This window comes from Diplotaxodon limnothrissa, linkage group LG7 (assembly GCF_057381915.1).
Source record: "Diplotaxodon limnothrissa isolate DT_005_m linkage group LG7, D_limnothrissa_male_GT1.1, whole genome shotgun sequence".
In the NCBI taxonomy this organism is placed as follows: domain Eukaryota; kingdom Metazoa; phylum Chordata; class Actinopteri; order Cichliformes; family Cichlidae; genus Diplotaxodon; species Diplotaxodon limnothrissa.
Genome location: NC_140602.1, coordinates 52,874,042 through 52,900,190, shown reverse-complemented (window position 1 = coordinate 52,900,190; position 26,149 = coordinate 52,874,042). Strand labels below are relative to the sequence as shown.

General features: G+C 40.3%; 1 protein-coding gene across 2 annotated transcripts in view; it reads left to right on the top strand.

The window, feature by feature from the left end:
• The window catches only part of garnl3 (GTPase activating Rap/RanGAP domain like 3), an 87,112-nt gene that overhangs the window by 55,356 nt on the left and 5,607 nt on the right, over positions 1–26,149 (top strand). For both annotated transcript variants that reach the window (XM_085358425.1, XM_085358426.1), the window contains exons 3-27: positions 927–1,001; positions 2,762–2,861; positions 4,882–5,000; positions 7,004–7,068; positions 7,902–7,965; positions 8,130–8,156; positions 8,502–8,577; positions 10,174–10,272; positions 10,381–10,484; positions 11,282–11,390; positions 11,558–11,603; positions 11,690–11,796; positions 11,890–12,005; positions 12,437–12,559; positions 18,282–18,356; positions 18,570–18,684; positions 18,814–18,840; positions 18,961–19,065; positions 19,750–19,866; positions 21,603–21,760; positions 21,966–22,124; positions 22,521–22,587; positions 22,862–22,969; positions 23,431–23,549; positions 23,923–24,058. In XM_085358425.1, coding sequence (XP_085214551.1) covers positions 927–1,001; positions 2,762–2,861; positions 4,882–5,000; positions 7,004–7,068; positions 7,902–7,965; positions 8,130–8,156; positions 8,502–8,577; positions 10,174–10,272; positions 10,381–10,484; positions 11,282–11,390; positions 11,558–11,603; positions 11,690–11,796; positions 11,890–12,005; positions 12,437–12,559; positions 18,282–18,356; positions 18,570–18,684; positions 18,814–18,840; positions 18,961–19,065; positions 19,750–19,866; positions 21,603–21,760; positions 21,966–22,124; positions 22,521–22,587; positions 22,862–22,969; positions 23,431–23,549; positions 23,923–24,058 — 2,416 coding nt within the window. The remainder of the gene's footprint in view (positions 1–926; positions 1,002–2,761; positions 2,862–4,881; positions 5,001–7,003; positions 7,069–7,901; positions 7,966–8,129; positions 8,157–8,501; positions 8,578–10,173; positions 10,273–10,380; positions 10,485–11,281; positions 11,391–11,557; positions 11,604–11,689; positions 11,797–11,889; positions 12,006–12,436; positions 12,560–18,281; positions 18,357–18,569; positions 18,685–18,813; positions 18,841–18,960; positions 19,066–19,749; positions 19,867–21,602; positions 21,761–21,965; positions 22,125–22,520; positions 22,588–22,861; positions 22,970–23,430; positions 23,550–23,922; positions 24,059–26,149) is intronic.

Here is a 26,149-nt window from a genome sequence, read left to right as displayed (position 1 = left end):
CACAACACTTCTGCATATCACCACAAACACCTCACACTAACTGCCAAGCACAGCGGTGGAGAGGTCATTATTTGGGTTGTTATACCTCCACCCAAATGAAATGTGATGTTGGGATCTTAAGCGTGCGGTGAATGGTTGCCTGAAAAACGTCAATAAACTGATGCAATGTTGTGTAGAAGAGTGGGACAAAATTCCTCCAAAGCGATGTGAGAAACTGTTAAATTATTGCTGCTAAAGGTGGTTCTACAAGTTACAGAATCATGGGCTGTTTACAGGAGTGCACACTATAACTACACCTCAGGTCTGAAATGCTTAAATTGAAATGGTGACGTGATGATGATTCTAGGTCATATTTGGAATCACTGACTTTGCACAAAAATCAGCTGCAACTCTTTGCAAGAGAGTGACTAAGCATCAAAATTTGCCCAAATATGGGACCGGTTTTGGAAGCTGTACACAGTTAGACAGGATAGCTGAGCTGCTCTCAGGCTTTGTCTTCTCTTGTTTCACTCAGTCTCCGCACTATTAACTTTCCCATTTCATCTCATGATGTCTCCTCTCTAGTGCTGCAGTAGTAAGAGGTGAGTCAGCATGAGACAGATAATTGTGGTGATAAGTAGAGGGTGCCTGAGGAAAATTAGGAGAAAAGTTTAAAAGTTAAAAACTGTTTCTAAAGTGAAGGGAGACTTGAGTGAATAAGGGTGAAGAGGGTTAGTTGGTAACATATTCATGGAAAGGGGTTGCTAATGCTGCTGTTGTCACATGGAGGTGATGTTTCACCACGGTTCCTCTTTTTTCTGTGAGTGCAGCGGGCTCTGGTGTATTTATAGTCGGTTTATTACTGTCTGCCACAAGTCACTGTTTATCAGGTGTCTAATTTTGACCATGTCTCCCTCTCACTATGTCTGTCTCTGTCTTCCTCTCAGCTGATATCCAGTGATGCAGATGGGGCCATTCAGAGGGCGGGACGCTTCAGGGTGGAGAATGGCTCCTCAGACGAGGTGCGCACTATATCACACACAAGCCTCTTGTCTCAGTCTGGCTCTCAAGGTTTTCTTGTGCTGATTTTTGGATCCGTAATTGTTTTGAGGGCCTGTTTTAACTCAAGCTGATTGAAGGTGACAGAAAATTTCATAAAATAATATTTTAAGCTCTTTTTCATTTGCCATTCTTTCACTAAATAGTATTAAAGCTAATTTAAGAGGTGGCTAGAGTAGAGTAATATAAAGACTGGAAGTATGGGAAAACTGATTTCCTGGTTCTGTCCAAAGTTACAAAAAATACCTTCCAGGTCCTCTAAAACTCCTAATTACGATGTTATATAAAGGTGGTATTGATTTTCTTATCTAATGCTCAGCAGAGAGGACAATAAGTATCCCTTTAACATGACTCATGTAGCTGCCGCTACGAATTGCTTCTTCATGTGGTTCCCAAATTTGGGTTTATGACTCATCCATTAGGTCAAAAAGATATATCTAAGGGGTCACAAGATGAATAACGGATGATTAAACAGGCCTGTTTCATAAATTCTGGCTTTTCTCCCATAGTTGGGTTTTTTTTCTTGTTAAATGCAGGCCAGTTTGCTTTCTGTAGCTGCTGAAATTGTTCACATCAAGCAATCTACACACTCCTGGTGGACACACCATTATTTTATAGTGATATGCACAGGGGTTAGTGCGGTGCCAGAGCACAGCAAACACTTTTTTTCTCCCCTGAGGAAGTAGAATTGCCACATTTATCATAAACCTTATTTTGTGCCAGAGAGCCCATGAAAACAAACTGACAAATTGGTCAGAGCTGTCATATTGATGTGATGATTGATTTGCAATGTCAGCTCGAGCACAGCAAGCAAACGTTCCAACTTTGAAGCTGCCGTTAGCTGCAGGCTACCTTCAGAGGGTACAGGGATTTCAAATTTTTTTTTATCTCGTCTGTCTAGTGGGGTTTTTTGTGGGGAAAAAAAGATGAAATTTAAACATTTTTTTTCGCTTGTGGCAGGTCTTTATTTACCTCACCTGCTTAAACTGATCATATACGTCATTCCTTTTTTTGACAACTATAGTCATATTTTAGTCCCTTTTGAGTTAGTGCTTTATCCTGTTTACACAGCCTCAACATTTCTTTTTATCTGTGTTTAATTAAATTCCTTTTATACTAAGCCATCCCATTTCTTATTAAGGCTTTAATTGTGAAACATTTGTTGTGGAAACATCAGGAAGATTTTTATGTGAAGAAATACATGCACATGTACATAAAATTATTTGTGGCTATGGCATTTGTCCTCTGTCAGCTGTATGTATGACAAGAGATAACTTGAGTGAGCAGAACAAACGCTGACCAGTACTGCGAATACAGTAGCTCCTGCATTTGCTGATCTTTGTTTCCTTTTTAAGTCAATTTCCAAGAATGCAGCAACAATGCATCTCTATCATGGGGCCGCCCTATTATGATTCACTGCCTCGATTTTGTCCAACATTTTGGTATTATTTAGGATGTGATGCAATCCGCAAAGACAAAGGTTCTCTTAATCTCAAACCTTAGTCCTCCCACATTTTTAAATTGAGAGCCATGATACAAGTAATAAACAGTTACATTATAGCTTGCTTTTGCTGTATCTGATTTCCTGCCCTGTAATATAATCAGTACTGTTTTATTGTGTAACAGTTTTCCACAATGAAGACTGCTGTGACTCAAGCTGTGACTATCATTATAACATTGTGGCATATGTTTGTGTGTGTGTGTGCGTGTGTGTTTGAAACAGACTTTGGACTACACTCCAGGAACCTGGAGGAGAACCGATGTCCATCTGGAGAATCCAGAGTACCACACCAGATGGTTCTTTAAATACTTTTTGGGAAAAGGTCAGTGCTTCTCTGCTGTGCTCTGTATAAAAAATACACTCACGCACAGAGCTAGCATGACATAGATCAAGAAATGCCTCCATATTTGGAAGCTTGTTATCAGCCTTGTCCTCATGCACCGCTTTTCATTCATCTAACCATATCCCCACTGAGAGTCTTAACTACATTCCAGCCCAATACGTCACCCAAGGAGAAAGCTCACTAAGGACATACAGTATCACTAGACAGACAACGCTGCACAAGATAGCACAATTAAAATTTTACCCTTAGCTTCTGAAATGAGACTGTGCAGCAACCTAGCAACTGTGAGAAGCTGTTAGGAATTATTTGTATTGGTCACCTGTCCTGCACCTTTTTCATAATTTCTCCACCCGCATTATTCCCACTCTGCATTACTTCCATAGTCTTAAAAGCTCATTGCTGAGGCTTCCCTGTAATGAGTTTAGTGAGGAAGATCAGCTGAGAGGTGAGGTAAAGAGCAGAGATATTTGTGAAGGAAAGTTAAGACAGGAAAACTATCAGCTATGGAATAACAGAATAAGAGGCATCTTTTTCCTCTTCTGGCCAGGGTCTAATCATACTATGGCACGGGCAGTTTAAAAATGAGCCACGTCGCAAGAAATTTGGCTCGACCTGTTTTGGACCGCAGCTGAGCCATCTGTGTCTCACAGCCCGGGCAGAGTCGACTGCATCGCACAAAACAACACATTATGAACTCGAGGCCAGCTACTTTAACACAAGCTTCCTGTTTGATGAAACACCCACAGTGGCACACATCTTACTGATAAGAATAAATCTTTCTGTGTCTGTTTCCCTGTTATACTCCATTAAATATGACAATAATTCTTGAGGCTGCTCAAAAAGAACGAGGCTCAGTAGTAAGCCAATAATTGGAACGCAGCTTCACGTTACTGCTTACCTTAAGCTTAAAAACATCACCGATTAGGAATAAACAGAGCTTATAACCAAATAGAATAAAAGAGACACACACACACACAGGAAAAGAAAGCATTAGCTGAGGTGAGGACGAAGAAAGAGGCAGCAGAGAACCTGCATCTAATTGGGTTTGGATGGCTGTTTGGCATTGTTTGGATATGTTACCCTGTCAACCAAAGAGGCAGAGACTCTGCTGCGATCTGTGTAACTCTAGGTTTTGAATGAAAGAAGAGAATTTAATGAAAGAAAAGGCAGGAAGGAAGACAAAAAATGAAAAAACATCAACAACAAAAAGACTAAAAACACAGATAAAACAGCAGAGAGATGACTGGGCCCCTACTATGACAGAAAAATCTAAATTTTTAACTTAAACTAATCAAAACTTTAACACCAGGAGAACCAGCCTGGAGGTGGAATAACATGGGTCAGTTCAAGTAGATAGCTTACTCTGTCCATCTGTCAAAGTCTTCTTGGATTTTATGAATCAGTGGGGTATGAGCGTATATTCCAAGGTATAAGTCCCAGCGTCCCACTGTGTATGGCTGAAAAGCAGAATCTTGGATTTCAACCAGAGGACTGAGTAGCCATAGAACTTTCCAAAGCAGTTGATCAGAGTGTGGACTGACAGAAAGTGAGTTGTCAGATTAGTTAATAAAGAAGAATGTTATCTGCATATAAACTGAATTTTTGATTATGTAAATTTGTTGCTATACCTATGATGTCATCAGTCTGTCTTATGGCTGAGACAAGAAGTTCAATGAAAAGTGCCAGAAGAGATGATGATTATCCTTATCTCGTACCTCTGTTTAAATTGAATGGGTTGGATATTTGTCCATTAGTGATTACAGATGCTGTTGGAGTGTTGTGTTGTATAGGATTAGCTGTTTATGTAAGGACCAAATCCAAAATGTTATAGGAGGCAGAAATTTCCAGCTCAATTTATCATTTTTTTCCTGCATCTAGAGTAAAAATTATGGCAGGGCTTTGATTTAATATCCATTTTACTATTGTATAAGTTAATCAGTTGAATAATCTTGATCTCTTAATCTTAATCATATCTGTAAATGATCTCTGTCCACCATAGTCCACCAAAATTATGTGGGCACGGATGCAGAGAAGAATCCCTTCTACCTATCGGTGGTCCTCTCGGACCAGAACAACCAACGTGTTCCCCAGTACCGAGCCATCCTCTGGAGAAAGACGGTGAGTTCACTGTCTATGCACCTAGCAGCAGTAATTTTAAATGCGTCACATCTCTTAGACCTTCAGGATGAGTGTTGGGGAGTAACAGAATACATGTACCACCGTTACGTATTAAAAATACAAAATATGAGTAACTGTAGTCCGTTATAGTTACCGTTTAAAAAGGTGGTATTCAGAATACAGTTACTTTGTTGAAGTAACTGGATTACACGGCGGTCTTTTCCTGTTTCATATGTCATGCTGTCCCCTCTCTATTTTTGGTAATTCCACGCCGGTGGAAACCCAAACAAAACACGCATTAAGAGGCCTGTGTCTCAATCTCTCGACCCATGTCACCCCTACTTGCGGCCCAAATAATGACGTGACGAAATATTTTCACAAATTATTGTTCAAAAACTTATTTAATATGAATGCAATAGGCAGAGTGTTATTGGCATAGCCCTAAAGAATGTAGCCTCATGGACAGTGTAGCCCAGCAAGCTATTAAGACTCGACTTTACACCGTGTTCGTGTTTTCCTCCGAAACAATAAGTTCCGTTGCAGCAGCCTTTCAACGCCTCTCTCTGTCTCTCGCTGGCAAAGTTGACGCAGGCAACAAAGTAAAGCTAGTTTTCGGCTACGAGCCCGACACAGAACTGACGTATTAGCCAGAGGTCCCTTTTGGAGCTGTGGGCCTGTTTTATATACACGCGGAATAGTTTTCTATACGAGATCGCTCCAAAAAGTGCAGCCTTACCTAATGTCCACCTACTGTTACTCATTTTATATTAAGATTTAAAAATCTGGTTGGTATTAGTATGGCGAATAACCTTCAGTAATAGTAATAAATCACACAGCAATAGTACATTCATGTAGTTGTAAAAAGCTTGATAATATATTAAGTAATCCAAAGTATTCAGAATACGTTACTCTGATTGAGTAACGTAACGGAATACGTTACAAAATACATTTTGGGGCATGTATTCTGTAATCTGTAGTGGAATACATTTTAAAAGTAACCTTCCCAAAACTGTTCAGGATATATGCAATTTTTTTTCTGAGTAAAATGATATATAAGGTTTTATATTTTTGCAGGTATCATTAATTGAAAGCATTTTCAGCAAACTGTATCATATGACATGACTGCATTTCATTGTATTGTAAGCAGTTTCTCACTGTTGGACCTATAAATGCTGAGATACTTTTCAATAGTTTCATCAAATAGCTGCAGCCCAATGACATGATCAACAAAAAAATCATCATGTGTAATCTTAAAGAATAATTCACAAACATTTATTCTCTTTAAAATCTTAATCTTTAAAGCAAGTTAGATAAATGTAGCGGCAGTCGTGGAGTCTAAATTCCCATAAAATATAAAGTCTCCAACTAAAAGTGCAGGTATTAAAAGTTTTAGCACACTGGTGCAAAGATTAATCCTGAACACAGACATTTTCTGCTTAATTAAACAGTTGTGGGAGGTGTGTTTTTTGTTCCTCAGATCTAAACACGGAAAAGCACAAAATGTGCAAAGTCCCTTAAAAATAGTCTTTAAGGCACTATGCTACTCCACTTTTGAGTCACCGTTTGTGTAGGTGTGTGTGTGTGTGTGTGTGTGTTAGAGAGAGATGCATGATTATTATGGTGTGCATCTAGTTCTGTGATTCAGTTTCATGACCAAGATAGCTTGGATCTAATTTTGCCCTCCAGCCTCGTCTGGAACCTGATTAGGGTGATGCACCTCCGCTGCCTGATCACATTGATTTATGTTGTTTCTGTCAGACTCTAACTGGTACAGGATGTTGTTGTTGAACAGAACAACTTTGTCTTCTCTTGAATTGCTTCTGTTTAATCTTTTAAGTCCTCTGTAATTATTCTGCGAGTAGTTGAAAAATCTCTTTTGTGGTCTGAATTTCTAAATACACACACCAAAAAATGTACTAATTATTTCCAAAATGAACAGATGTATAAAACCCACTATGTTATAATATGATAATCACTGATCTGTGTCACTCTTGTTCACACAGGGGACTCTGAAGATTTCCCTTCCCTACAGCCCAACAAAAACACTATCAGTCAAGTCCATACTAAGGTGAGACGTGCAGCTCAGACCTTGTAGTCACTACTCTTTATGCCCTCTTTCCAATACATGAATGAGATTTTATATTGTTGTTTTCTCATTCTACAGTTCAGATGTAATTATTTGCATTGCACAATCTAACTGAACTTAGAACAAAAGAAATATTCAAATCAAATCAAATCACAGCAATACAAGGTAAAGATCTACAGCAGTAGAGAAATAACCCCAACAGATGACCCCCTATGTGCAAGCACTCGGTGACAGTGGGAAGGAAAAACTCCCTTTTAACAGAAACCTGCAGCAGATGGTTGAGGGGGAGGAAGACAGGGAAAATACACACTGTGGAAGAGAGCCGGAGTTTGACGTGAACTAATGATTAAATGTAAAGCAGTCTATAAACAGACAGAGAGTAAAAAAATGTGAGAGAAGAAAAAACAATCAGTGCATAATGGGAAGCTCCAAGCAGCCTAGGCCTAGTGCCGCATAACTAAGTTAAAGTTTTAAGCCTAATCTTAAAAGTAAAGGGGCTGTCCGTGTCCTCTAGCCAAAGTGGGAGCTGGTTCCACAGAAGAGAGACCTGAACGCTGCATCAGTGACTGGTAACAAGATATTAAAATATGTAGAAAACAGAAGGTTTGAGATTTTAAATTACTCAAGGCTAAGTTGCTGCACAAACTCTAAATGAATACAAATGGTTCAAGCTAGATGGGAAATCCCCTGTATCAGGTTTTAATGAGTGTTAACCTTTGGGCTGTTTGTCTTTCGTCAACACTAAACACTTGGGGTTTTAATCTCTGTTTCTTCCACTCCTCCTTTTTCTGCTGCTCCTGCTTCTGCCTGTACAGTGCAATGAACATGGACAGGTTTGAGAAAGGCCCCAGGGAAATCCTCAACCCAGAGATTCAGAAGGTGAGAATGACACCAGCACAACGGCAGGCTCTTAATGAAATATAGCACCGACCCATTTCATGCCAACCCGGATCAGCAACATCTAAACTTCATAATGTCCTTAGGCTGTGTCATCTCTAGCTGTAGTGCTGGTCAGTGACAGTTGTTGTGTCCTCTTTCCCCAGGACCTGTTGGTGTTGGAGGAACAGGAGGTATGAATATGATATGTTTTTCATGGGATAAGTTAGCATGTCTGCAGTAATCCTGGAATTTTCTGTCATTAATGCAGTTTGATTTTCTTTTTTCTAGTGTTCTGCATGTTTGAGTCTATATGCTTTTATATGCTGAAATGGTTGCATGTGTACAACTACAATTGTTCTTTCAAGTGTTATGCAGATTAATATTTTTCTTTCTTGGTCATCAGTATTTAGCCTTTCTTGTTACCTTTTGTGGATCTTTTGTTTAATCTATTACATGTTATTTTACATTTCTTTAAAAAAAAAACGTAGAATTTATTTTGAATTGTTAATCTCTAATCTAACTCAATTTTCTTTTAGGGTTCTGTCAATTTTAAGTTTGGTGTGCTGTATGCCAAAGATGGACAGCTCACAGATGACGAGATGTTTAGTAATGGTAAATTCTGCTATGCTCATTTATTATTTAGTGTTCGAATTAAAGACTGTATATCGTTAGCTTCATAGCATAATTGCCTAAGTCATTTGACTAAGTCAATGACTTAGGCACTTATGCTATGAAGCTAACGATATTAAAAAGGACAGTCACTGTGACATCAACCATTTATGAGTGTATTATCATGTTGAAGCTTAATATGAACAATTAGGTTGCTGCCATCTTTGGGCATCATCATTTTTGGTCACTAGCGCTAGCTTGTTTAGCCCTTAAACGCCGATGGGAGTGCCCTTAATTCCATTTGCGTAACTATTTTTAAATCCCGGTAGACCCACAATCAAATAAGATGAGGCATTTTGACATGAAAACAGAGGAGTTTACTTACATATCATGCATTCAACTTGTCCCTGGCCGCAGTCTCCTTCTACTAATGGGTTTGCAAAATAGCGTCAGAAGAAATCCAGACACACGCTTTGCGGATCTGATCAACTTTCCATTGCACTTCCTATGCTGGAATAAACATCATCACATTATCAGCATGAACTAACACGTCTGCGATTTACTGCGAAAACCAGAAATTATGTCATTTTTGCAGGAATTTTTCTTTTTTTTTTTTTCAGGGCCATTTTAAGATCCGCTAGTGATAATGAAAGTTATGTTTGACTTTGTGCCTTTTTTACACTTAGAACTTTGATTTCACTGTTGGAAATAGTTTTACAGAAGAGGATTAGGGCTACCGAAAGAAAAAAAAAAGTGGGCAAGTATTTTTTTGACATTAAAGTCAGACTTCTGAGAAAAAAATAATTCTGATGAAAAAGTTAGAATTCTGACTTTTTCATCAGAATTATTTTTTTCTCAGAATTCTGGAAAAGAAGAAAAAGAAAGACTTGCCCACTTTTTTCCCAGTGGTCCTAATCTTCTTCCGTATAGTTTATTTTGATGCACATGCAGGGTTTCTTTGCACATTAATATCTATTTTTGTTTTTGTTGCAGTTTATAAAAAATGTAAAACTGAAATTATGAAGTCCGAATGAATTTCCTGTGGTTGAAAACTATTTCATTCAACTTTCTTTGCATTTAAAATTTCGAGGGCTACACCTTTGATATTTCTGTAACTAGAAAAATGTGTAAGCAAAACAAAACCGATTTTCAATTTTTTTGTAGTTTATTAGAGTTTTTAGTAATTTATGTAGTTACTATGGACTTGATACATACATATTATTCAAATTTGGGATATAACGGTTGTATTGATCATAGCAACTTGCATGCATAGCAATGCTCTTAAAAAAGGCACTACAGCATGTAAAAATATAGAAAACATAAAGTAAGCTCTGATGGCCTTGTTAAAGGATAGGCTTAAAACAGTTAGCAAGATGACAAGACTTTCTATAACCTCATTAATGTTACTAACCAAGCTAGCTTTTTCACCTTGTTTACAGTTTTCATGTTAAGCTAAGCTAAACTAAGCTTAGCATATAAACTTAAGAGTGGCGTAGATCTGGTCACCAAAAGTGTACTTTTTCCAAAATGTCAAATTAAAATAAAAAACACTACATACCACAATAGACGATATCTGCTTAGTGACTTGTGTTGTTGCAGAGACGGGAAGTGAGAACTTCGACAAGTTTCTCAGTCTGCTGGGTGATACCATTACACTGCAGGGATGGGCAGGTTACCGAGGAGGGTTAGACACCAAGAGTAAGAATGTGCACCGTTTGATCACATAACAAAACATCACATTCAAAAGGAGGCCATCCATTAAGGTTTTTTTTTCTCTGTGTTATGTTATACTGTTTTTGTCTGCAGATGACACTACAGGAATTAAGTCCATCTACACAGTGTATCAAGGTCATGAGCTCATGTTCCACGTCTCCACGATGTTACCCTACTCTAAAGAGAACAAACAGCAGGTGCGTTACAAGTGTGGTTGTACACATTTGGTCTCTGTTTTTTTGTAACACTTTTAGTGTTTTCTCGATTTCATATATTTTTACATCGTTGTTTTTTTTACAGTCAGCCACTATGTCTCTCCGGATCATTGGTCTAGATCAGGGGGTGGGCAATTCCAGGCCTCGAGGGCCGGTGTCCTGCAGGTTTTAGATATCACCCTGGGTCAACACACCTGAATCACATGATTACTTCATTACCAGGCCTCTGGAGAACTTCAGGACATGTTAAGGAGCTAATTTAGCCATTTAAATCAGCTGTGTTGGTTTAAGGACACATCTAAAACCTGCAGGGACACCGGCCCTCGAGGCCTGGAGTTGCCCACCCCCTGGTCTAGATGAAATATTGTAGTATGGATACATGAGATAAGCATTTGTACAAACATTCATGATGTTCAGAAGAATCATTCTAATAGTTTTGGTAAAACCTTGAAATTGTGGTTTTCCGTGAAATATCTTTTTTAGATTTTTAGCCAACATCAGCTGATGGCTGACACTGGTAAAGTATTTGGGTTGCTGATTTGGCCTAGCAAATCATAGGAATAATGTTTCTATAGCTCCAGAACCTGCCCAATAACTACCATGTTTCAAAGTCAAAGAATTCATTGGTCATCATCTGTACATGCAGTTCTGTATTGCCATTTATTAAAATAACAATTATTGGTAGATAATTCCTGTGACACATAAATTGCAGGGTGCCGAGGTTAATTTGCCGTGTTTTTCCTTATCTCGGTGTCTCTCTTGTTCATCTATTCTGTCAGGTGGAGAGAAAGAGGCACATTGGAAATGACATTGTTACCATAGTATTCCAGGAAGGCGATGATGCCTCGTCATCCTTCAAGCCGTCTATGATCCGATCACACTTCACCCGTATCCTTCACATGGACAGCGACTGTCACAGAGATTAAGTGGTAGCCAACAACATGAGCCATGTTTACAGCAGCTTGAGATAATGAAGTCACATCCACATCAGAGCAGTGGAACTGTATGTGTTTGACTGTATGTGGTTTAATTGTTTCCTTTACTTTCACATCTAGATATTTTTGCATTAGTTAGGTACAATAGCCAGAATGACAGTTACAGGTGAGTGTGTTTGGTTTACAGAAGAGTCGATGAAGTTACTTGATCTGCGGCTCTTTACGATCTCATGTGTGTGCTCTCTGCCGCAGGTTAAAGATCTTCTCAGAGGAAAGCGTTCCACTGTTTGGACCCCCTCTCCCATCCCCGCCTGTATTTACCGATCACCAAGAATTCAGGGACTTTTTATTAGTCAAATGTATGAAAGTGTTCAAAAAAAGTTCATCAGATATGCTGACATCTTTGCGTCCCCTCTGTCTCCCTTACACTGATCTTCCCTCATTTCCTTCAGTAATCAATGGAGAGAAAGCCACACTGGAGACACCGACGTTTGCCCAGAAGCGTCAGCGGACCCTCGACATGCTGATCCGCTCGCTCTATCAAGACCTCATGCCTGACCTGCACAAGGTACAGCAGCGTTTCCGTCCACGACTCTGCTGCAGAGACCTGTTGTTGTACTTTTTTTGCCATCAATCCACTCTTCTCCTCCTGACTCCTCCTTGTCACTTCAGTCACTTGCAGCGACTGGAGTCGCTGCTGATTTGTCCTCTGCTGTATTCCACTGCAGCCTCCGCATACTGCACCACACTCCACTGGATTCTGCTGCAATGCTGACTTTCTCAGCAGGGCTCTCTCTCCTCACATCACTTTAGTTCTTATATCTGTTGTTTTTTCCCCTCCTTTCACTGTTGCTCCTAATACAGCTTAGTTCAAGCAGTGCACTGTTCACTCTTGCTGTTCTCACTTCACTTCTAAGACCCTTGTTGCTTTTCTTTTTCTCTCTCCGTGTGGCTGCGTGTGTGCGCGCATGTGTCACATTTTGTGCGTTCCATGTTTAGGTTCCCTTTTCTCCCCAGAACATGTTAAACAGACGGTCCTTCAGCGATGTGTTGCCCGAGTCTCCAAAGTCGGCACGTAAGAAGGAGGAGGCACGCCAGGCTGAGTTTGTCAGAATAGGGCAGGTAACTAAGTACTGAGCACACAAAGACATGTAAAATAGCCTCATGTGTTCTGTGAGAAACTCCAAAGAGCAATTCTGTGCAAGTCTTAAGCCACCTCTCATTTTCATTCATTTTGCTATGGGAGAAAGGTGCAACAGTTTATTGAAATATGTGCAAACATATATGGAAATACAGCATATATAAGGTAAAAACATAGTTTGTACAAATTTAATGAGCTTGAAAGTCAATATTTGGTATGACTACTTTCAGTCTGAACTCTCTCAGGCGGTCCTCAGGAACAGTTCTCCAGGCTTGCTAAAAGCCATTCAGAGCTCTTATTTGGACATCGGCTACCTTTCCTCTGTTAAGATGATCCCACACTGTTTCACTAATGTGGATTTCCCCTGACCTCCTGCGTACATATTCACATGTACAGAATTGAACCAAAAGTTTCAAATGCGGATACATCGGTTGCCACTGATTTGTGGTCCAGTTCTTGTGTTATTTGACATAAATAGAGGGAGGGCCTGAAGAGATGTATCTGCTGTAGATAGATTTTAGGTCTGGCACTTCTTTTGTCCTCCACTTATCCAGTTTCCTCAGATGTTTTAAGAACAAACTGCACACCATGCCAAGAGTTTGGCTAATAGTTATTTGGGAATCACCTTGTTGTTGCAAAAATGCTATTTTATGCCTGTCAGACTGTGTTATCATTAACATTTTTGTAGATTCACTGAAGAAGTAGTCTGAAAATAGTCAGGTAAAAGGACAAAACTGAAAAGGAGAGAAAAAGCTGCCAATGTCCAAAGAAAAGCTTTGAAAGATGTTCAGAAAGACTAAAGAGCCATTGCTCAGCTCCATATACAGTGGGGCAAAAAAGTATTTAGTCAGCCACCGATTGTGCAAGTTCCCCCACCTAAAATGATGACAGAGGTCAGTAATTTGCACCAGAGGTACACTTCAACTGTGAGAGACAGAATGTGAAAAAAAAATCCATGAATCCACATGGTAGGATTTGTAAAGAATTTATTCGTAAATCAGGGTGGAAAATAAGTATTTGGTCAATAACAAAAATACAACTCAATACTTTGTAACATAACCTTTGTTGGCAATAACAGAGGTCAAACGTTTACTATAGGTCTTTACCAGGTTTGCACACACAGTAGCTGGTATTTTGGCCCATTCCTCCATGCAGATCTTCTCGAGAGCAGTGATGTTTTGGGGCTGTCGCCGAGCAACACGGACTTTCAACTCCCGCCACAGATTTTCTATGGGGTTGAGGTCTGGAGACTGGCTAGGCCACTCCAGGACTTTCAAATGCTTCTTACGGAGCCACTCCTTTGTTGCCCGGGCGGTGTGTTTTGGATCATTGTCATGTTGGAAGACCCAGCCTCGTTTCATCTTCAAAGTTCTCGCTGATGGAAGGAGGTTTTGGCTCAAAATCTCACGATACATGGCCCCATTCATTCTGTCCTTAACACGGATCAGTCGTCCTGTCCCCTTGGCAGAAAAACAGCCCCATAGCATGATGTTTCCACCCCCATGCTTCACAGTAGGTATGGTGTTCTTGGGATGCAACTCAGTATTCTTCTTCCTCCAAACACGACGAGTTGAGTTTATACCAAAAAGTTCTACTTTGGTTTCATCTGACCACATGACATTCTCCCAATCCTCTGCTGTATCATCCATGTGCTCTCTGGCAAACTTCAGACGGGCCTGGACATGCACTGGCTTCAGCAGCGGAACACGTCTGGCACTGCGGGATTTGATTCCCTGCCGTTGTAGTGTGTTACTGATGGTGACCTTTGTTACTTTGGTCCCAGCTCTCTGCAGGTCATTCACCAGGTCCCCCCGTGTGGTTCTGGGATCTTTGCTCACCGTTCTCATGATCATTTTGACCCCACGGGATGAGATCTTGCGTGGAGCCCCAGATCGTGGGAGATTATCAGTGGTCTTGTATGTCTTCCATTTTCTGATGATTGCTCCCACAGTTGATTTCTTCACACCAAGCTGCTTGCCTATTGTAGATTCACTCTTCCCAGTCTGGTGCAGGTCTACAATACTTTTCCTGGTGTCCTTCAAAAGCTCTTTGGTCTTGGCCATGGCGAAGTTTGGAGTCTGACTGTTTGAGGCTGTGGACAGGTGTCTTTTATACAGATGATGAGTTCAAACAGGTGCCATTCATACAGGTAACGAGTGGGGGACAGAAAAGCTTCTTACAGAAGACGTTACAGGTCTGTGAGAGCCAGAGATTTTCCTTGTTTGAGGTGACCAAATACTTATTTTCCACCCTAATTTACGAATAAATTCTTTACAAATCCTACCATGTGAATTCATGGATTTTTTTTCACATTCTGTCTCTCACAGTTGAAGTGTACCTCTGGTGCAAATTACTGACCTCTGTCATCATTTTAGGTGGGGGAACTTGCACAATCGGTGGCTGACTAAATACTTTTTTACCCCACTGTATAGAAATCGTGGTATAGTGTTGTAGAAATGACATTGCAGACCTTGAACAAGTCATAGTATTTTTTTTACATGATTATTGTTCACAAAATCCTTTTTTTGATCAGCTTCTATTGTAGTGAACACTTCAGACTTGAGCTGTAATCAGAGGCTTAATTCAGAAAGAGGAACAAATTGCTGAAAAACATCATTGAGCTTTATACAGCCCTATACACTCCATTTCTCCATATTTGGGCTTTTTTGGTGGGGGCGTATTTACTTTATGGGTCATGTATTTTTGATGTAATTTCCAGGAAACTTTCTAAATGATTTAGCTACTCAAAGAAATTAAAAAGGGTGTTAAAATTTGTCCTACTCATAAGAGAAAAAAGTGCTTCCACAGTTACCAGCTTCTTCTGTTTGATGTTTTAAGAAGAAAAGTAATAATTTGTAAGGCAAGTGAAAAGTAAATGCTAATCGGAGTTGCCTGGGAAGTCAAACAATAATCCTAAACTTAACAGAAAAGGTACCCGAGTCACTTCAGTCTGGTCTTTAGAAATGAAACTGCCTAGCATGGGTTAGTGTATTTCACTCTATTCTCTTTGTTTCCCTCTAAAAATGCAGATGTAATGAGTGCTGCCTACCACTGCAGGAGAAACTACCCTCTCTCAGTCATTAATGAGGAAGCTCTTTGTACTGATTGGGTTTCAAAGGCTGAATGAACTGAACACCTGCTTGCAGGAGGATAAAGAAGGAATAATAATCTAAGAAGGTCACTGTGTGGCTGATATACCTGATATAATCATACTGGGAAAAAACCTTACAAAGCACCATACATGGCAATGAACCCGGATGACCATTTTTTGTGGGAGGCTGGGAGATAGTGGGTATTTTTGATGTGATCACTCATACAGTTTCAGAGTAATGTGACTGTCAGCATGAGTTAAATTATAATAAATAAATAATTGCCCTCATAAACCGAATACATCAATAATTTTACTACAATTTGTTCTTTCTTTTTTTTTTTTGATCAACTTGAAAATCTATCCAAAGTCCAAAGGTTTGAACTGAGTAGTACTAATAATGCCTTCATCGTCACTCATTGTTTTATAATAGTCTATATGAGCCTTAAAAACTAGACACTAGTTATAACAGCTGTACCCTGTAGAAAAAACCTGTTGGAGGAAATTAGTTTTTAAAGTCAAAACCATTTATAGTCGACTCTAAACGAGCAGCTGTTTATTAATCTTAGTAATTCTCTCTTTTTCTCTTTGTTGTCCTTGTTTCCTTTTCTTTACGTAACTGTTCTATCTCGTTTCTACTGTTCTCGACTTATAAATACAAAGCTTAGGTATCGACGTGCTCTTCTATAAAGCATTAAAACAGTGGAAGACTAACATCTTCGGTCATTGATTGTTCAGTTATTTTAGGGACAAGCCATTTGTCAGCTAAACTGACTCACAGTGGGGTCAGTCACTGTGTTGTGCACGTCGTACACAGTGATGTCATGTTCCCCATTAATGTCTCATAAATCTGAATATGATTTCTCATGGATCTGTTCTGAAGGATGCTTTAGTATGCTGTATGGCTAAGCCACCGCAGTGGTGGTTTGTATTGATCTCATCATCTCCAGATTGCCTGTTTATGCAGGCATGGTAATGCTTTGTGCAGCTTGGATTGGCACTTTCAGTCAGATGGTTGCAGCTTGCACATTTGTACGAACTGTGTTTGAATTCTGAAACGGCTTTAACCTTTGATGCATTATGACTTTTCTTTTTGTACAGTCACCTTCTTGAGCCGTCACAGATCTCAGAACCTAAATAAGCATGAAAAACAAGCAATGTCAGTCCAAATAGCAGTAATAGAAAACAGCATGCGTATTTCAGCAAGTTAGGGCTCATTTATCTTGCGCAAGGTCCACGAGTGTGAAAGCGTTATTTAAATAACAGATAAATACCGTAAAATGCAATTTCCTCCACAGAGAATGACTGTGATAGATGCTAGCTCATTGGCAAGCTACCTGTTTACAGCTACATGATGGAGCCCAAAAGATAGAAAAATACATACCAGTTCATCAAGGCCTCATAATAGCCACATATAACATCAAAATATATGTTTAAAAAATGCCCCTTTAGTAGCACATAGATTGATCCTGTTTATTGAAAGAACTCAAACCCAGTGGCTGAAAAAGAACTACTTAACTCTTTACCCCTGCGCGATTTTGCATGAAATGGCAATGTGTAGCGTTTGTCTAGGGTGTTGTTCATTTTCCTAAATCCCTCGTTTTGCACAGTGTTGATGGGAGCCATATCTTTGGTCAGGTGATAAGTGATAGCCTCCGTAATTTCTTTGTGCCTGCGGGAGTTCGACGTGTATAGGGAAGCGCTGTATAAGGTTCCCGTTATTGATGTTTGGGTGGTTGACCGGGACGGATTTTCTCCTGTCACTTTCTCGTCATCCCTGACGTGCTCTCCGTTGTTTTTTCCCTGCCAATTTTAGCATCACACGGCACAGCTTCTGTATCACGTGGTATAAGGCTCCGCCCTTGTCATTTGTTGAGCAGGAAGAGTGAGCGCTTGTTTTCATGCAGATTACGTCCCGGATCAAAATGCGGTACAATCGTCATCTTTTTTTAAAAAATCGTTGTCATTTGGAAATGAGATCGCACATAAGTATGAATCGAGATCGCGATTTTCTAACGATTAATCGTGCAGCCCTACTAGATACCCTGTTAGAAGCAACCCTCTGATTGGTTCATGTCATATTTCAGCCTGCCTATTGAACAACATGAGTGGATGTGCATCAGAAATGAGTGAGGATGGTCTCTATTCATGCAGGTACCCTAGGGAAATCCATTTATTCTAATGGTCATTGAACCGCATCTTTATTGATATTTACTAAGGCGTCAAAACTTGCCATTAATGATGCAGGGTAGATCGTCAGATCATCTTAATGGGGAAAAGAGTTCAAGAAACAGAAATATCTCAAAAAATGTCTATATTTGTGTAGGTCTGAACTTTATTCTTCATTCTGTCCTGCCTCATTTGAGGTTGGAAAATACAGAGTAACTATAACTCTGTTTATAAAAGAAATCATCGTTACCTCTAACAACCACAGCGGTAAAATGCCACCTTCTCATCGTGGCAACAGCGTTAATTTTATGCTAACATTAGCTACATGGGAGCAAATCTTGATTTCAGATGTCAGACACTGTGGTGATGCAAGACTTCAGACTTCCATCAGTGCAGAATTCAGAGGTGTACGCCGTGTGTCATATCTGATGCCGTTTCTTCCCCAGGCCCTCAAGTTGAAGACCATAGTGAGAGGCGATGCGCCGACTAGCCTCGTCACCACAGGCTTGTGCAGAAAAGAGGTGAGGCTCACATCTTTAAAGCGTCTCACCGCCTTGATCTTAATACTTGAAAGAACCTTTGAATTTTTTGCCGTTACAAAACAACTTCATGTTTGAAATGTTTAAAAAGCACTTAATGAACCCGGGGGGGTTAAATTTATGATTTATTTGTAGTCCTATCAAACCAAGTGAATATTAATCCTATTGTGCGCTGTATCAATATGTGTGTTGCAGCCATGGGAGTCCCAGTTGTTCTGCAGCACATTCCCCTATGATATCGTGTGCGCTGACTCCTGGGGTCAGTCAGTGCTGGTTGCCACAGACGCAGCAGGGGTCATGCTGCTCGATGGTGAGGTCACTAATCAATACGCCCTGTGCCATCTAAATTAAAGCACCCATGCATAATTGTTCAATACTCAGCAGAATGTCGAGAGCAGCAGCTAACATGATGATGGTAATGATGTTGTCCCTCTTTCAGGCCCTGATCCAGCAGGGTTAGGCATTGGTGAGTGACACAATCAATATTTTCTTATTTAAATGCTCTTTCTTTTTTTAATCCCTACTTGGGGCGGGGATTTTTCAATTTAATTTTCTTTAATCATGTGATTTTTGACTTGTCTTTCAGAGCCACAGAGCCTTCCCCCAGTGAACGTGTTCGACAGAACCATGGTGGTGAAGCAGATGCACGTTCTCGAGCCTCAGGACCTGCTTATCACCCGCACTGACAAAGGTAGGCTTAGACCACTGGGAGGATACTGCTAAGCATGTTTGTTCTTTTTCTTCGCCTTACATTTCATCTGTCTTTTCCTGTGTACGTTAGTGTGTACACGTTTGCCCACCTCCACTGGTCCGGTGAAAACATCGATCCATCGCCGAGATTTAAGGAAGCTGACCTGCACAGAACGAGTCCCTAAAGGGGTTCTGTGTGCATGTGTATACAAAAGAGTGTCTGTTTGTCTGAAGAACCACATAGACTGTGAGAGTGCAGGGGGTTATAAAGTACTAAGAGATATCCAGACAGGCAGACAGATAAAATTAAACACAGAGGGTGACTAAGATTTAAAGGACACACAAGTAGTTCAACCGAGATGTGGCTGTGTACTAACAAACAGCAGTTGGACTTGTCTGATGTTTGCTTTAACTGTGAAAGAATGTAAATGGTTGATCTGCAGATGATAAGCAAGTAGGGATCGTCCAGGTTTGATAGTCATTATGCGATGGCAGGCATTTGTCACGACTGTGTGTGGGCTTTGATGAAGCTTCTGCGAGTGCGCCAGCTTTAAGAAGCCTTCTAGTAATCCTCCTGCAATATCACGCCATTGCATGACCGTGGGAGGATGCTAAATAAGAGCTAGCAAATTGAGGGTAGCCTTCGTGCAGAAAAAAACAGAAGAGCTTTTTGTTTTGTTTCCAGGAAAGGATGCTCGGCTTTATGTGTTCAGACTCAGCACGATCAAGAAAGGCCTGGAGGAGAGGCAACTAATCAGGGGCAAGTGCGACAGCCGGGAAAACAAACTGGAGAAAACGAAAGGTAACGCACAGGATCTGCAAGAATATGCACACAGTTGCACAGAATGCAAAACAATCCTCACAGTGAAAAAGGTAAATACACTTATGCAAGATAGAAAAATCTGCTTGAATTTGACAGAAGTTGAAAGCATCAGATAGTTCCCCATCCGAACACCTGTGATAAATTTTTCCCCCTGTTAATACCTTTAGGTTTATTTGAGGATAATATGAGACTACAAAATTGCTCTTTTTGTCAGCATCCTTCAACAGCAGCTCTAGTGTGAAATAGACATGCATGCTTAAATTCAAGCCATCATGAAAATAAATGTAAAAACATTTAAAGAGACATTTCCAAGACATTTAAATGTTGATACATATCAGCTACCTAGCTTAATCGTTTCTGGCATAAAAGGAGCCTGAAATGTACTTCATACATTGGTCATTCACGACTCCTTGGCTTTAAATCTATTATTTCCCCCTGCTGGTAATGCAACTTAAGCATGTGGTGGATTAGTGTGTCTGTTACCCCTTAAGGTGCTTTAAATTGTAAGGTCAAGATGCTAAAATAACACAAGAGAAAATCCCAATAATCAGGCAACCCACTGTAAGCAAGCATTCGGCGACAGTGGGAAGGAAAAACTCCCTTTTAAGAGGAAGTAACCTCCGGCAGAACCAGGTTCAGTTGGGAGTGAGGGGAGGGAGACAGGAAAAAAGGCATACTGTGGAAAAGAGCTAATTTGGTGATGAAACCTCTTACATTCAGATCAACGTTAAAACCTATTTTAAGACAGATTGGATCGACTGATAGCATCTCGCCATGCTCCTGTTGGTATAAACAGGAGATAAAGAAGTTCCTACTTGGGAACCTACTTCTCCACTGGCCTCTGGCAGGTGTTGCTTACTATCACACTCCAATGTAGCTCCAGAGCCACAGCCACCCCATAAATGTGGAAGAATGTGGTGGCTTAAGTAACCAGCACAGCTTGAAGTAAACAAGTAATCTAATTAGCATCTGTAACGACATAAACTTCTGCAAATTAACACATTTGATTGTTTTGCTATCAATTGCATGAATGTGGAAATGAAAGAGAGATTCAGTCAGCTGCATTAGGCACAAACCTAGGGGAGGAGTCAGAGAGAAACTCTGGGTTTGTTAAAGAAAATCTGCCAGCGAATAGAGTCTGTGAATAGCCCAGGGATTAGGGAATCCTCATCTCAGGGTTAGCAAACTCTGTTTTCTGGAACAGGCCTGTGCTTCATCATATTAGGCGCAGCCAAAGCCACAGTGCTGGCCTGAGATGGACATATGAAGAAATCCATGCCAAGCTGACAACAGCTCAATACAAGTAGAAAAATTTGGAAAACAAGCTTTTCGAGCAGATTGAAACCTGAGCTTTTGGCTTACAGACATAAAAAAATGTCTTTGAGCTGTAAATACTGTTCATCTGTACAAATGTTCCTAAAGAAGTAAACATCTACATTTCTGACCTGTTGAAGGATTATCTGAATATGTTTATGAGGTTGTTTACAAGGTTAACAAGTATCTAATCAATTCTGAAGTGCAACCTTAATGAATCTCCTTTTTACAGTGTACACACAAATACACACACAGTGTTATATCCACTGGTGTCATGCCAGCTGTCTGAGCGGCATGCATTGATCTGCGGGACGATGCCAGGGAACGACACCTGCAGCAGTAAACATCCATTATAGTTTCCATCTCTTTGTCAGCCTCCCCTCTCATCCGCTTTGTCTTAGGTTGCCATTTGTACTCTATTAACACCCACCACGGCTCAGAGCTGAGGATAGTAGCAGCCATCAGGAACAAACTCCTCCTCATCACCAGGAAACATCCGCGTTTCAGCGCCGTCGCCACAGGAGCGGATTCTCCAGTGGAGGAGTTTCAGTACATACGGGTAAATCAAAGTCCACATGAGCAAAGAGAAGGTGGAAAAACAGCATATGAATCAAGCATGCACATTGTATTCAATACCCAAATGTAATGGGGGCTAAAAAAGAGTCTAATTATCTATCAAACAGAAGAGGGTGAAAGAAGAACGAAGACAGGAGTGTAAAAGTAAAGAGTGCTAATGTTAACCACGTGTACCACGCTCCCATTAGGAGATCTGTCTGTGCGACCCGCCGGTGGTGATGTCGCTGGTGGACGGTCCAACCGGGGAAAATGATAATATGATTTGTGTGGCCTACAAACATCAATTTGACCTGATCAATGAGAGCACTGGAGATGCCTACCGGCTTCATCACGCAGAGGCCAACAGGGTGAGGCACACAGGCACACACACACATATTAGCGGCTTTCTCTTTGCTTTCTTGCATTTCTATGTGATGTTTATTGAAGCCAAACGGGACTGAAACCTTTAGTTAGCGGCTTTATTTACCTGCTGATTACCAGCCTGCTTGGGTGAATCAAACATTGTCATTCTCAGCAGGGAGAAATGGATGAGCAGGCTGTAGGATGAACAGCTGCCTTAATAAAGCATCTCATTCTGCTTTCTATTTAGAGAAGAGTAAATCTGTAGCTGACATGCAGTGTATCTTCTGTATTGCCCTGAGGGTGCTGACCTGACATTATTTGTTAAAAACAGTGTCTCCTATTTGACCTTTCGCCTCTGAACCGTCTTTGATTTCACTAAACTGACTTCTTTGTGCCTGCAGGTAAATTTTGTAGCGGCCATTGATGTGTATGAAGACGGGGAGGCAGGTCTGCTGTTGTGTTACAACTGTGAGTGCCCCCCACCACCATCCCTCTCTTGACTCCAGACATTTCAGATGTTGTGTAATGTCGGCTATCTGCCTTTTTCCTCTGCGACTGGAATAAAAATAATTGCACAGAGACAGCTCCAGAATATTAAGAGTGAGGGAGCTTTTTATCCCTCTGCTTCAGCTATATAAAAGGACAAAAAGCTGTCTGCCCTCTTCGACTCACAATAAAAGGCTGCTGTCGATCGTGGTGTAACATAAATACCTTTAACCTGAATCCTGTGTGTCTTTTGCAGATATTTGTTACTATAAGAAAGTTTGTCCGTTTAACGGCTCCACACCGATGATCCAGTCCAACACCTCGGATTTCCACTTCAGCTGGAACCAGATGCCTAATGCTATTGGTAGGTTGCCACGGCAACAGTTCTCGGGGCCCCACCCTGCCCATTGCCGCTGAGCTTCGTGTCACCATGGAAACGTCATGTGTAATCACAAGCATCCGACTGGCCCAAGTGATTACTTGTGCGTGTGTTTCTGTGTACGTTTTATTATTAACACAGAAGGTGATGAAAATTTTAAAAAAAAAAGCTGGTGTTAAACCAGTAACCCTGGCACTGCTCATAACAAAATGCTGCCCCTCTGGCCTCCTGTGCATCCGTAATGTATCCTGCTTTAATATGCACATAGACACTAAAGCCAACAGTGCAGAGTAATCGCACAAATGTATTAAAACATGTGGAACATCTTCAATTTAAAATCAGCTCACACCACTGGCATATAAAACAGTAATTTTCATAATTTAAAAAAAGTAATCACACCCTTTTGATATAGTATGCTGGATCTTATCCTCCTGGTGTCTTTGCAGTTTGTGCATTTCCTTACATCCTGGCCTTCACCACGGACTCCATTGAGATTCGACTAGTGGTCAATGGCAATCTTGTGTACACAGCAGTGGTCCCGGAGCTGCAGCTGGCTGCTTCGCGGGTCTGTATAAATGACAACATATACACCCACTGAACAAGAATCCTCAAGTTTGTGAATTTAGTTTCACTGTCAGGCTTCACTCAGTTGTAGAAGAAGATGTCTGGGAGCTCTCATTTCAATCCATCTTTATTATCCCTGTGGGAAATAAGGCTGGTAATCTGCATGGCTGCAAAAGCAATAATACAACTATGATTTATACACTCCGATAATTGCAAACAGAACAGTGCGCCTGAGATCCAATGATTCATTCTGATTCTTTGTTCTTTCTTTTTCACCTGCTGCTTCAAACCTTTCTGTTTTCCTGCCTTCTCTGCACGTCCATCATTTCCCTCTCATTTCCCTCTCTGCTTGCATCTGCTTTTTCCACCCACAGTCAGACATTTATTTCGTTTCATCGGCTCCAGTGAGCTCAGCCTCCAACTGCAGTTCGAGAGACACCAGTTCCCAGAGTTCCCCACAGACGCCCACCGGCTATGAGATGCCCATGTTCCCCTCGCCGCTCGGCGATGGTAAGACCCACACAGGATGTTTGACTTTGGAGTCTCTCTTAGCTTCAAGCGCTGCAACATTTGTGTACGTTAGTTCAGGTTGATAACCTGCAGTTTTCTGTGACAGTAAGTTTTTCTTTAATCACTTCTGCCATCATCTTTTTTTTTATGAGAAACATTATAATGTCCTCATTGCTGGGTATTTAGAGTAGCAGTAGACAAATAGGTATCCTGTCAACGGCCCTTTAACCCCTAATTTTACTTACAAATGTGGTTACTTTTATTTATTACCGACCTTCTTTCTTACAATTATTTCAGAGAAAAAGTCATTCATTCAACAAATTTTATGCTTAAAAAATGACTTTTGCGGCACTTAAACATGAGGTAGAAAGACTTAGGTGCCTTTGTTTAATTATCTTTGTTACCAAGCCAAAACCGGTACAAAAATGTTGCCTGTTGGTGTGTTCAAGGACCTACTCATAATCTGAAACTTTGCTTTAGATTAAATTTGCTAATCTATGTTGAAGGGCAGGGATGGGATGTCAAAAACGTATTTTACATTGTGAACCAAATACATCCCACTTTGATCTTAAGTGGGCCGGACAGAAACCCTTTCTGTTAGTGTAAAGAACTTTAACTACACATTTAATCCCTGGAATAGTTTAATATAAGAAAAAGGAGTGCAGTTTCAACAACACATCTCAGTTTTTCTATATGATATAGAAATGTTGCTGTTGTAAATAAAAGAAATCTGGAAAACCTTTGGCTTAAAGTGTAAGAAATGTGTAAAATGGCCTAAAACATTCTGGTTCTGTCATTGCCCTTTATTTGTAAACCCACTGGGGAAAAAACAAAAAGAGAATTTCCTGTCGGTTAATTATTTATATATTCATATATTTTCTTTGGTGTATTATGCCCATGGGGGAGGTCTTTATCACGCTCCAAAACCTGTGGAAATATAGTTAAAACTCCAAAATGTATGCCTTTTTATTCCTTCACATTGTTAAAATTGCCCAGTGGGTCAGATTGGAGTCTGTGTCTAATTCCAGCCCTCAGGCCTTATGTTTGATACCTCTGTTGTAGGAAACAGACAGATAAGCACAGCGAGTATTGCAGAATATGCCTTCTTTTATTTCATTTAAACACTGTCTTTAAAAAAAAAAAGACCAACACTTACAAAGTGTTATTCTGCCTTGTAACCCTCTGTGACTCCTCTTTGTCATTTTTATTGTTTATTTTTCCAAGATTTCTTTTTTAAGGTTGACTGCGTATAAAAATGCTGTAATTACTGAAGAGGTAATGCAATATTTTGTTAGATCTCTTGAACTGAAACTGAAGATCTGCACTTCAGTCACATCTTGATTGTCCATCATGGTGATGTATGGAGGGAAAATTACAAAACTGTCTAAATACTGACAGATCTGGCTGTAAATCATATTTATTCTACTAAAGTTTCACTCCTTATTTTCCCACTGGTTGTCCACCACACTCTCCAGTGTTTCTGTCTCAGACCTGACAGTTTGAGAATCCCTTTTTTGTTTTAAGGTTGTCACCAGGCAGTGAACTCTTGAATTTTGGAGGATCCTTGAACACACCCTTTTTCAAAACAGGCATCCACATGGCCTCCCGTTCATTGACATACTGCCAAGAGATCAAGGGGACAAACTTTTTACTGAGATACGACGTTCCTTACTTTCAAGCATCATATGATTTTATACCCATATGTAGTATGAGGTGTATGGAAAAAAGCTTGTACCTTAGCTAAATGTGATTTGTAGTTGAAGGACAAGAACATTTAAAAGCATCATTGTGATCTTTTCGATTGCGAATTATAGTTACAATATAATTACAATATAGCACGCACACTCTCCCAGACATCTTTCATTGTATGTTTGACCATTTAATACACACACCCCCACCAGCACCACCGCCTCCCCATCCTGCTGTTCCTGATCTCCTCCAGATTAATACAGCTTGTACAAGATTGTCATTCACTGTCTGTCAGCTGACTGATGGACAGTGCAGTCTAGCTGTTAAAGACACACAAAGGTTTCCATGTAAGTCTGAACTGCAGAAAAGAGTGAGACTTAGGAAAAATAAAAAGCTTGTGTT